Genomic DNA, 13,000 nt, shown 5'->3' with positions numbered 1-13,000 from the left:
TTCTTCCAACAAGGTAACGGTAAACGGAGGTTTGTTCGAAGTGCTTGAAGAACTTGGTTCAACTCGAATCAAGGGGAGAAAATAGAATAGGATTTGCAATAACACTAGGGGATGATCGCCAGTGATCATTTGTTCTCTTGTATTGACTTTGCAACATGTTAATAAAAACATCTCAATTCTAGATTTAGAATTGAGGGCAGATGACCCTAAGCGAGGACGATAGGGGAACTGCCTCAACAAATCATGTCTTGTTCTCTCTATCCCTTAACTCTTTAAATTCTCCATTAATTACTTTGTGTGTGAAATTAATCGTAAAATCAATATCGCTTGATTGGTGTGCATATCAACTGTTCGACAAATTGTTTGAGTAAAATTTTGCACATTTAACTTAAGTGAAATTGATACTTGGTGTGAAGTGCACACCAAGTGTTCGACAAAATTAATTTCACACAAACTTAGTAATGTTTTCCTTGATCTCTTATTGTGTTAAGCATTACTAGAGATAACGATATCAAGGATCATAGTAGTTAATTGATTGATTTAGATAGGGGTTGATTTTCTCTATCTTAAGTAATTCCATTCGGTTCACGTATATCCGATCTTTCCATTAACGAGATCGTTTAGACGATTTCAATCTAGGGTGCTTCCGCAACCGTTGAAAGTATTTTTTTAAAACGCTTAATTTCAAAACTGATCTATTCAACCCCCCTCCCCCCCTTCTAGATCGGTATTATCGTCTAACACTCACGTTCCAGACTCTAAATAAATTACTCCGACATTGTAAACAGAAAAATAGAATCTTGAAATGAAGTAAATAATACTGAAATAAATCTTTCTCCAAATATAGGTTTTAATCCAAGAGCCACAACAACAATTTAATGGAAATTACAACATGAAATTAAAGTATGAAACTTGCATAAAAATTGTAAATATAGAGTTTGTTTACCGTAAATTTAGTGCAAATAAAGCTTTAGTGGATTTCCAATGACTTACAAGCTTATTTATAATGAATTTCACACTCCAAATGCTCCATAAATTATGTATAGTTGTGGAGAAATCCTAGAGAAGTGGGTTGAAAAAACAGTTGCAAAAAAATATGGAATTGGACTTCATGATGGGTGTCATGTGCATGACGGCTTGCCCATCATGAAGTGTAAATTTGGATTCCTATCTCTGGACTCATGACGGTCGTCAGCGTGGCTGACAGGATGACCCGTCATGATCTTGAAAATTGGATTCTTCCTTCACGCTAGGGGCCATGACGGTCTTCTCTTTTTGGGGCATGACGGACATCATGGAAGCCGATCACAAATTCAATTTTTTTATTTTTCTTTGCTTTTTCTCTGTTTCTTCCTACAATGATGTCGATTGTTTAGTGTCTGCATTTCAAAGTGAAAGATCGGCTTATTGCAATAAAAGAAATGTGAAATGACACTGAAAATACTAAAATCTTGCTAATTAACACAGTAAAAATGCTTGTTATTAGTCGAGCAGGACTAAACGGGGCATGCATGCCTGTTTTTCACCCACACACACCTTCCTGAAAAGTATAACAGAATCGGCATATAATCCTTTTGTAAAAGAATTTATTATAATATTCTACACATTCATTATTCTTTCCAGTATCATGCTAGCTTTGACCATCTTTTCATTTTCATCCTTTATTTGTTTGGTCCAACCGCGGGTTTAAATCGACTTATCACATTCTTTGTGATATGATACCTACAAAGTAATGTGTATAAAGAAGGAGACACATTTGCAATTGAATTCATTAATGTGGTATTGCAATAAGGGACAGTGACCTTCAGCGTGTTTTCTTTATCCTTCAACATTGTCAGACACGCTTTTAAATCTAAAGTAAAGGTGTCTTCTTTTTTCGTTTCCCAAAAACGCAAACCTAACGGAATAAGTCTTATCAGTAAAGGTAACGCCAACGATTTTCAATAGTGAAAGCTTGTATTTATTGGTCTTATACATTGAATTGTTGATGATTACATTGGAAAACAGGTCGAATAACTTTGTGGAATCAAGTTGAATTCAAAATATATCTCGATCAGTTTGTCCATCCTCGCACACTCGGTACATAAATATATAATGGTTATCATTAAGATGTTTCAACGATTGTTGCATTTTAGTTGTTGTTTCTGATGCGACCATTGTATACCTGTTTGATATTTAAAAAAAATCGCGTCTTTTACGTTTCTAAGTTACACATATGTTTTCGGGTTGTACCATGTTCAATGTCATATCAAAAACAATTTCCTTCTCTTTGGACAAAATGCGGCATGCAATGAGATGACCGACTAACTTATGACGTATGTCATGATTATGTGTATCACAAATCACATTAAATCTACATTTATTATTTGTCAAAAGATATTCACGCAACTTAAATGGACAATCATATTTCATCAAACTAGAGTCATCTCGTTTTAACTTCCAAATACGAGTTATGTACTTGCCACTTATTTCGCATCTCAATGTCACAAATGCAAATCTTTTATCTAAATCATTATTTGATTTTCTGATTATAACGCCAAGTCCTAATTTGGATGCCCTTGTGCATATCCATTAAAACATATAATCACGAACATCAAACTCTTGTCCATTTGTAAATTGGTTACCAATGTCTATCTTTGACATCAACATTTGTAAATTGATTGTCAATGTCTATCTTTGACATCACCAGGTTTGACATGCATAAACACAATAAATTTTGGAGTAATATTTTGACATTCTTAAACACAATAAAATTTGAAGTAATATCAGATGTACCATATCTAAGACAAACAATAATATAAAATATTCAAAAAAAAAAATCAATTATACTCTAAACTATTCTAAAAATACACTTTTGTATGACCTTCACAACTAAAATCTAAAAATGTATTTTCAAACACAACAGACATTTTTTTAACTCAAAAATCATGTGAACAATGAATAATAAAATACATAAATATTTTGGCTTCTTTTGTTCCTTTTAATATGATGAAACACAATAGAATTTTGCGGTGCAATTGAGGATGAAAAGATGTTTTCCAAGGATTTTGAGATAAAACGGTATTGGATCTTGAGGAAGGAGAACATAACGTGCTGTTTTATTAAATTCTCGCTTGCCATTTTTGAAAATGCACTTCCAAAATTTTAATGGCATGCAAAAGTGGCATATTTTCAAACTCCCACTTTAACAAAATCCAAAAATATACATCTAAATTTGTCACACAGAATTGTTAAAAGAAAAAATCCTTGATGGGTTAGATTCAGAGACACGTTTTGAGACTAAATTTTGCTTTAAAAAATGAGGGTGAACCTTAGTTGGGATGTGTCTCTAACTCACAACTTTTAATATTCATTTTACAACTTTTAACTGATAATTGGAACATTACTATAGTAACTCTATAGCAAAAATATGCACCTCAACTGATAATTGGAACATTACTATAGTAATTTTACTTTTCCAGTGGCAGCGGTAACTTTAGAGTATCTTTGGCAATCTAACAACAGTTACCTCCATGACAGTAAAAAATACGTTATGGCAACAACGTGTTCTTTAAACTTTACAGATAATTCTAACAAATCATTATGCCAAAACAAATCAGAAGTGCATTCATATCACATTATACCCAGAAATCATGTGACTGAAATTTTCGCAAAACATGGGGCAAATTTTTGTTTCCCATTAAAATCGGCATTTCAGATAGGGCAATAAATTAAGGTACTCGACTAGTTATCTCCTTTTATAACAATGCATTCACGAGGATGATAAATATCAATGTTGTGAATATATTTTCATGCAATGATGGAAAATTCACCCTGTGTATTTCAGTTCATCTTTTAAATATCGTGGGTTATTGAAAATACAAAAGAACCTAAATTGAGAAGATTGTCGCTGAAGTAATTGGAGATACTAATGCCCTATGTTCATCAGCCGCACAATGCTACATGTACTGAGCCGGTGGAATCATAAGAAGAAAATTTTCAGTTAATAAATAGATTAGGGACAGGGTGAATGAAAGAGGCATATCAGTAAGGCCTTATCATATTTTCTATAAAATAAAGATGGCATAATACAAAGTAGATCATTGCAAGGAACCCCACATTGGAGATACCTGAGAAAAAGACAATGGTATGATCTACCACTACTTATACAACAATAACTTATCAACGAGATGCTTCTTTCAACTTTTTTTCTTTCCGTGTCACTGGATCTGTCCTACAAAAATCAAGAACCTGTCATCAATTATACACTTAAGCCTCTAGGTATCCAGGCATACAAAAAAATAACAGACTCAAACTCTATCCAATGGGATATTAAAGCAATACGCAACCAAAGACGGAAGCAGGCACAAACGACCAGCATTTTTGGAAAGTGCACTCTTGTGGCAAATGATTGCGGGTAGTATGATTCATGATACATATTGACACAATTTGAAAAATTGGCTTTCCAATTCACAAAACAAATCATCATTCAACAACCACACACAAAAATGCTGTAAGCCGATAAGCTCTGTATCAATTGATAACATAAAAATATGAAAGACAAAGAGCCAATGATGTCTCCATAAAAGAATTGGTAAATGAGAAATTAACCTTTGAGAAACCGATGCAAATAAAGCATATAATAGGAAAGTATCTACGAGAATGAGATATATGGGAAAGGGTAGGAATATTCGTACCTTATGAGTTAAGACTTATGAGTCATCGCCTAGATATACTTTTGCAGCAACGAAACTCAGCTAAGAGAGCTGTATGATCTGAGGACCATTCAGGAGAAGGTAGTGCTGTGTCTTTCCTCAAACTCTCTTCATCCAATAGCTCTAATAATGACTCCACAACTAATGAATCCGCTGAAATGACAGACAATTCACTAATATAAAAAGGCAAACAGGATGTGAACTAATCAAATGAGATGACACTGCAAGATAGCTCACCTGTGTAAAATATATAATCAAGAGAGCCAATAAAATCTCTAGTGACCTTTGTAAATAAAGGTTCATTTGTTGAGCTGTCCAATCTTCGCTTATGCTGTTCATATCCCAGGCCAACCGTTCTTGCAAAAGAAGAGTAAGCACTAACCTGAAATTGTATGTACCCCATAACCAATAAAATTAAAACCAGGACAAAAAATGAAGGATGAAGAACCGGTTACAATGGGAGACATGGAGAAAGTACATAATATAAGATAAATATTCCTTTAAGTATTATTAAACATTACCAGTGGCAACTGGTGAACCAATTTGCTGTGAGGACGCAATATGTTGAGTGGGTCAACTGCTAAATCTGGGTGGGATGGGTCTACCTTCCCCATCGCAAGAAGTGCATGAGGAGCACTACAACAGAGTCAAGAACATAACCTTTAAAAACATATTTCTGATTAAAAAAAACTCTTGCAGAACATGAGTGCCAAAAAGAGAAGTAATCAAACCTTCCTGGAACTGAATTGAAGTCACCACAAACCAGCATTGGAATGTCTGCACTTATAGCAATTTTCTCCAATCCTTTTAAAAGTGTGTGCACCTAAAAAGAGTAGTAACTTTATAAATGTCGAGCTCAAAATAAACACACTTGTCAGTAAGAACAAGTAAAAGAATTAACTTACCTGCCAGAGCTTAACATCCTTTAGTTCTTGGTGGACATTTACATGTGTATTTGCCTAAAGTCCACAAGTAACATGTTAGTAATAGATATTTATATCAGCAAAAAAAGTAGTGATTCAATACATAATACAACTACATACAGGGAAATGAAGAAAAAAAATAGTAGACATACAACATAGTTATAAAATACAGATTGTGGGCCTAGAAGGCATGAATAGACATGACATGACTACCTACGAGTAACTAACCAATAAAAGCAAGAGCTTGTCAACAACAAAATACGCAAGATAAAAGACTATACCACACACAGAAGCTGTCTTTTCCCTGGATTATCAACCGGCTGATTGTTAACTTTTGCTTCTAAAACAACTATTAGTGCAACATTATCCTTAAAAACATAAAGAAAGCTTTGTCAGTCAAGGTTCCAAGACTCAATTTCTTTCAGAAAACATAAGTGTAATCTTCAGTGCAATAAACAACCTTAACAAGCCGGTTCAATGCAGTTTTCTTTTGAGTGGTTGGAATCATGGCATCTGTTAAAGATTGTGCGGCCTTATTAAACTCAACCTGCAAGCGAGCAAACAATAATTATACATTGAGTACTTACTTAAAGGTACTAACGATCGCACACATAAAAACAAACCCCAACCTCGTATTTCTTCACATGTGAGAATCTGTCTCTACGGAAAAATGTTGCGCAACCATCAATAGTATTTATGTTGCCATTATATACCTGTGAGTGTGAACCCGCAATAAACATGTTGAAATAAAAATGGTTGAAAACTTAAGTTTTTAAAACCATAATTAATCAGGATACTGTAACAACCTCATTTGTTTTTTTCTTGTAAAGACCGTAATAGCCATGTTTGTCCAGTTCAGGAGCAAAAAATTCATCATAATGATCGCTTTGGACCTGGGAGCAAACAGAATGCATATTTAGCTGATAGAAAACCTATTAGAATATAGATAGAAAATGGCTAAACCTAAGGTAAACTGCCCCATCCCACCACAGCCTCAAAAGAAATACACCCGTTTAAACGCATAGAAATGAAGGCAGGGTTTATACAAGTTCATTAACAACTGATGCAAATTTGATTTTGAAAAGAAAAAATAAATAGGACAGGCTACAAAATATCAGTGGCAACTGGCAACATTAATAAAGCTTCTGCAATCCAAAAAATCTCCTGGGGAACAGTGAAGGAATGGCATTTTTTAATTCAATATCAATCCAAATATATCTTAAACATAAGATAAGTTGAATATCAGCCTATTAATAAAATTAAGTTTCTCAACAACCAAAACCACAGCTAAAAAAACAATTGCATACCTCTTGTAGACAAATAATATCGGCACGGTAACCAACTATTTCTCGTAATAAATTTTGTCTGCGATACGGCCAGGAAAGAGCCCACGAAGGGCAGTAATTGTATAGATCATTTGAGGCATATGAATCAGACAATATGTTGTATGATAAAACAGTAAAAGTTCCCGATGATGTTATACGCCCATCCATATCCAAACTCCCCATCCCGTCAACAGGTATCAGCTGGCGCGGGATAGGTGAAGGAGCAGGAATGACCCGGGAAGTTAGAATAGTGTTTGTGTGCCCCACAGTAAGTTTTGTCTCTGCGTCAACTACAACACATTCAAATTTAAGAACATGACCAATGTCATCAGCTGATGGGGTATATGTCTTTGATCGTCCAACTTCAAACCAAGTTTCACCACCATTTCGTTGTGTAACAGTTGCGGGATACACGGTTGCAGACCCATTTGACAGGTTAGCACTAGATGCAGAGGAGGATAAGCCGGTATTGATTGACCCAGATCCAGAATTGTTAAATCTCCCAAATACCTCCTCCTCCTCATTTCCATTTTCATTAACTGCACTTGCAGCTCGGTCATGTAACGCTCGGTGGTGCTGCCATGCATCTGAGAAACACTTGGGAGAGCAATGGTAACTTTTGGAAACAGGAATTTTACCCTTAAGACAACCTAGGCACTGCAGTGTGGCCTGCTCGGATGGATGTACACTACAAACAGCAACCTTTTTATCATTCTGTACACGATACCTGCCAGAGAGAAGATTGTCAAATAGGAGATGCAAAAAATTCAACGATCAAATCAGATCAACAGGTATTTAGGATCAAAGTGGTATTTAAATTAATGAATACAATCGCAAGCAATTATTTAAGTAACCAACTTTATGCACTAAATAACCAAGTGGTTGGGCTCAAATGATTAATGAGCTTCAGCTAAGGACGAATTGTTTGGGAGAACTCGAGTTTGAATCCTGGACATAAACAATCCTTCGTCAAGCTTTAATTACCTCCCAGCCAAACTCCAGTATACCGCAGGCACTTTCACATAGAGACCGGAGGGTTAAGACCAATAAAAAAAAATCTTGCAACAAAAGTCCAAATTTAAGCCATAATATTCAACAGTTTTATTAATGTTCAAATATCAAAATGAACCAGAAAAAACTGATACCACCCAACACAGCAAGCTGAATCTTGAATTACATACAAATCATACCCCATATAGACTTTGCTGTATAACTGGACTAGATGCTTCATATTGTATTTATTTACCATCACAAGACAGCAATTACAATGATATACTATACCTAACTGAAAATGTAGGATCCATTTTGACGTTTTAAGGTGTTGATGGAGCTTATATGTTATATTTTTTATTTAAAAAACAAACATAGAAACTTTAGGAGAACTAACAACCCCACTTGTACAAACTAAATTAAAATACCCATCTCTGCAATGCTCATCTATGCCAAAAACCTGCAGGCCAAGAGATTACACAGACTAAGCATATTTGGAACAAATGCATTCCTTCATCTAAATCTTCACTTTTTTGGAGACCTGTCCATAATAAAGTCCCTACTGATGAGAAACTAGTCTGGCCAGAGTGGCCAGCTTGTTTCTCAATGTAATCTTTGTGCTACTAATGTAGAAACAACTCATCATTTATTTTGTGAATGCAACTTCACAAAAACATTGTGGAATTGGTTTGAATTTACTGTCAAGACCCATGTTGATACAAGCTCTATCAGCTTAATTTAGGAGATATGCAACAAAAATTGACCCTCTCAATGCAAGGAGGTAACTTTGGCTACTCTCATTCACACTGTTTGTGTTGTTCATTGTAAAAATATGAACAGGTTTGACAAAATTATTTTTTGGAAATTTGCTGCTAATATTGTTACCTTTTGTGTTTCCATAACTCGCAACGATGCAAATGATGCCTTCTACTTAGTCCTCGATTTTGGATTTCCATATCCTTAAAGCTATAGTTGTCAATACATATTCCCTAAAGCTCCTATCATTAAAGAGGTCTTTTGACATCCTTCTATTGTTTCTTGGATTAAATGTATATATGGGGCTGCATGGAGTTCCACTGGTCGTGCTGCCTGTGGTATAAGATATAATAGAGCAGCAACTAAGGATTGCTTTGCTGTCAATATCGGTACCTTTACTTTTCTTCATGCTGAATTAACTAGAGCTATGGTTGATAATTAAAACTGCTATGAAGAAGGGCCGGTTTTCTTCTTGGTAAAAAATAGACTCTCAGCTTGTCAATTTGACTATCAACTCTCCTACTATTGTCCCTTGGATGTTAAGAAATAGATGGATGAGTTGTATTGAGCTCACGGCAAGTATGTCTTGCATAGTTTCCCGCATTTACCATGAAGGAATTCATTGTTTTGATAAAATCACCAACACAGGTCTGTCATTATCTGGGTTTATTGATGGGATTCTATCCCTCCTAGTATTTCTGAAGATTTAATCGTAATAGGTTAGGTCTCCCTGAATGTAGATTCTGTTAGTTACGAGTTTGATTTTCACTCTGGTTATTTCTTTGCACTGTACTTTTTTATACTTTTTTTCTCTTCATCGTGGTTTTATCCTATTGAGTTTAGTAAGATTTTTAATGAGACATATGTTCTTTGCTTACTGGGTTGTTACCTTGGTTTTTGGCCTATTCCCCAGACTCTATTATTTTAATATATGTAGTTGGGTGCTACAAACAACAAGGGATCGTTTGTAGGTGTCAATATATTCAATACTGCAGTAGCCACATATGAGATTATTTGAATAATCACACAAATTAACAATGACGTTGCAAAATAGGTTACAAAGAAAAGTGAAGTACAAGGTAACGAAATATAGACTACACAGGCAATAGTACTACATCAACAACAAAAGTACTGACAAGGAATGGAGCAAAAAATAAAAAATAACCAAACAATAAGCAAACATATTGGACAACAACACTATGCTTACTTCCAACCGAAAACTAAAATATAATAATTAACTATATAAAAATTCAATTCATACTACTGGCAAATAAAATAAGACGAACAAAAATGCAGTTGCATACTACAAAAGTACTAACATACTAACATAACTCCCAGCTACCCACACATTGAAGCTCTTAATGTCTCCAATAGACAAATTTGACAAAAGCAAAAACACATAAATTAAGGGCACGTTTGGTTTGATTTATTTGAGCTTATCTTCTGGCATAAACATAAAAATACAGTTTGACTTTACTTCATTTAGTTATCAAAATTCGAAATAGCTTATGTATATACAATTCAGTTGGTAATTTAAACAGAGCCTAAGAGAGAAATGAATTGAAAAGCACTCACCACTTATATCGCAAAAAATGCCCATCTAAGGGTGCGGTTTCAAGTACATCGTCAGTCGTAACGGTTTTGTCAGGCCGACGTAGGAGCACATAAGGCGTGAGCTCACAGCCTACAATGGGAATATCAGAAGGAAGGTGCACACGTAGCACGTTCAGCATTATTCACTTTTCGCAATCGTCACTACCCTGCAACCAAATCAACAATCGAACACAAGAATCAATGGCTCCAGTAACTGTTAAAGCAACACCGTGATTGAAGCAATTATGATGGCGGATACCAGACGGATCCGCCATTTACTTGACCCGAACACTCGCCAGCCTTGAATGACCTGAATCGAAACCCTAATCGGAAAAATGAAAACGAAATCGAAGTTAACCGGTGGATCTTATTGAGGATTTTAGAGATTTTCGTTGTGTGGCGGAGAAATTGGTAGTGGATGAGAAATTCGAGCGATGAATCAGAGTGAGACTGAGAGGGATCGAAATTTGTAGTGTTTAGAGAGAGAAAATTGAGTCGTAGAGAGAGATAAAAAAGGATCGAAATTAGGGTTTCGCAAACGAATTGGACGAAATTGAATATTTCTCAAAAAGAAAAAGAAGAGAAAAATAGTTGTGGCTATTACTATTTCAATTTTGTTTATATATATCTATATTTAGGGATATAATTGGGATATAAATTTATTTATTAATTATTTATTTAATTTTGAGTGACTTTTTCTCTTAATTTAATTTAGAAATAATTTTAAAAAAATGTATTATCTTGAATAAAGTTGGTAATTGCTAGTGATAGTATATTTTGAGGTTGTCTGAAAATAGAATAGTTTTAGTTTTGTCCATTACTTTACTACCTAGTATTGTTTGTCCTGTGTGGGGACAAATGTTCAATATTTTATCCCGTGCGTATAGGTGTGACAGGAGTGTTTGCAGGATCGGTTCTTTTATTTTATCCCGTATTATTTTGATTAATTTGAACTCAATTATAGTTCTAAAGTATTGCATGTAATGTAAGGTAACACTAGTTTTTTTTTCGAATGTTATTTTTCCGTCTAATTAATCTTTTTCATATGTTAATTTTCATATTGTTAGTTAAGATAGAAAAACAATTTCCGACAATTTTAAACTCTATTTTGTTACATGAATGAATAAAAAAGCAAACATGTTCTAGTAAAGGACCCCTATATCTAAAAGTGTTCAAGAGATATAAAACCGCTACCCATATACTATCAAAGTAAGATTTTGTATGGTTAATAACTAATTTGGTAAGAATATCCGCATAAAAAAATTCACTACAAATGTTATGATTGTGATGGATACAACTTTTATTTTGAATTAACTATATTTTCTTTGCCACCTATGGAACTTCCTAGATGAAATGAAAATATATAATTTGCTAGAAACTCATTAATAGTCTACTTCTCATTAAGAGACTATTTCCAAGAATTTAAGATACTTAAGCTAAGTTTTGTATTTTTTTTTAATATTTCATGAAATGAATCTCCTTTGTTTGATACTCCCTAACGACGTGATGGATTATCAATTAGGAATCACTTTAAACTTTGAAATTTGAAGTGTTTATTTTTATGATAAGTTTCGTTTCAACAATGAGGACTTTGTATTTGACTTTGTTATTATTGTCTCTGAACTCGAACCTCAAGGATTACTCTATGAGGATATTGTATAGACCTTTCAATTCTACCTCGATGCAATTTTCCTTTAGGTTGAGACATCGTCTACTGACAATATCCAGATATGGGGAACTCCTTCGCCCGCTAGAGAATTAAATTTTGTTAAGAAATATGTTAATACTAGAGACTTTATGTTGTCTCTGGGTACGAAATGAATGTTGTATTCAGATAGTTCGACCGACCACGATATCATCCTCCCACCAAGTCAGGCTTCTTTAGAATCTGAAAGATTGGATAATTTGTCTTTACCATCATGTGGTAACCCTGGAAGTAGGTATCAGTTTCCTCGTCGTTATCACTACCGACAATGATAACATTTTTATCTTCTTATACTTCGGTTTTGCGCCCTCAACACTTTGGTGACAAAATAGACTGGTTATTCGGTTTTATCTTTTTCTTTGACGTGTATGAAACTCATCACATTGTTCGTTACTGAAAAATATAAGTATAGTAACATGTCTTCTTCTAGACATGATGATATAGGTTGGGTTTCCAAGAAAGTCTTTAACCTTGCGAACGTATCCTCACATTTGCTTCATTCAAACTTTTCATTCTTCTTCAGGGTGACAAAGAAGTGAAAAGCTTTCCCATGCACATGTATGAAATCTGTAGATGGGCCTAAGTGTTATGTCATCTATTAAACCTCATTAACTATAGTAGGGTTTTGTGTGTCAATGATGACTTAGCATTTATCGGGATTTTCCTTATCACTCTTCCAGTCAACATGAAACCCAATAATTTCCCTACCTGGACCCCAAAGGAACATTTGGCGGGTTTAGGTGCATCTTATATCGTCTGAACGACTTCAAAATATCCTATAGATCATCATAGTGCTTTCCTTTCTCAGGGGTCTTTACTATTATGTCGTCAATGTAAACCTTTACAATACATCTTATTTGATCAAAGAATATGACATTCGTCAGCCTTTGATAAGTGTGCAATAATTGGACACTAATGATGTCTTGGACACTTCCATGGGGGCATTTTTATCAAGTTATAGTTGGAATATTTGTCCATGAAGCTCATAGTTTTGTACCCTCGCGATCTTCAATC

At 34.6% G+C, this 13,000-nt stretch overlaps 1 protein-coding gene across 2 annotated transcripts; it reads right to left on the bottom strand.

Moving 5' to 3' along the window:
* Positions 1-4,006: 4,006 nt before the first annotated feature.
* On the bottom strand, positions 4,007-10,873 carry LOC127125467 (carbon catabolite repressor protein 4 homolog 1). 2 transcript variants are annotated; one of them, XM_051054245.1, is made up of 12 exons: positions 10,264-10,873; positions 6,925-7,669; positions 6,424-6,510; positions 6,247-6,330; positions 6,078-6,164; positions 5,899-5,985; positions 5,600-5,653; positions 5,426-5,517; positions 5,216-5,330; positions 4,932-5,076; positions 4,677-4,847; positions 4,007-4,213 (listed from the first exon to the last, which is right to left on the bottom strand). In XM_051054245.1, exons 1-11 carry the CDS (start codon positions 10,419-10,421, stop codon positions 4,699-4,701), a joined length of 1,803 nt encoding a protein of 600 aa, XP_050910202.1. In that variant the 5' UTR covers positions 10,422-10,873; the 3' UTR covers positions 4,007-4,213; positions 4,677-4,698. The 2 variants fall into 2 exon arrangements, with proteins under 2 accessions (XP_050910202.1, XP_050910203.1); XM_051054246.1 differs by having other exon boundaries at positions 4,007-4,208.
* Between the last annotated feature and the right edge of the window lie 2,127 nt (positions 10,874-13,000).

This window comes from Lathyrus oleraceus, chromosome 3 (assembly GCF_024323335.1).
Source record: "Lathyrus oleraceus cultivar Zhongwan6 chromosome 3, CAAS_Psat_ZW6_1.0, whole genome shotgun sequence".
NCBI classification, from domain to species: domain Eukaryota; kingdom Viridiplantae; phylum Streptophyta; class Magnoliopsida; order Fabales; family Fabaceae; genus Lathyrus; species Lathyrus oleraceus.
Note: the sequence above shows the minus strand (reverse complement) of the source record. Positions and strands in the feature narration are given on the sequence as shown.

What these genes read in the sequence shown, in the direction of transcription:
- LOC127125467 (XM_051054245.1), bottom strand. Translation starts at nt 10,421, where the DNA reads ATGCTGAACGTGCTACGTGTGCACCTTCCTTCTGATATTCCCATTGTA. An exon ending in AGGATGTTAAGCTCTGGCAG is followed by an intron (nt 5,518 to 5,599) that starts GTAAGTTAATTC and finishes TACTCTTTTTAG; the next exon opens with GTGCACACACTTTTAAAAGG. An exon ending in TGGTTCACCAGTTGCCACTG is followed by an intron (nt 5,077 to 5,215) that starts GTAATGTTTAAT and finishes ATACAATTTCAG; the next exon opens with GTTAGTGCTTACTCTTCTTT.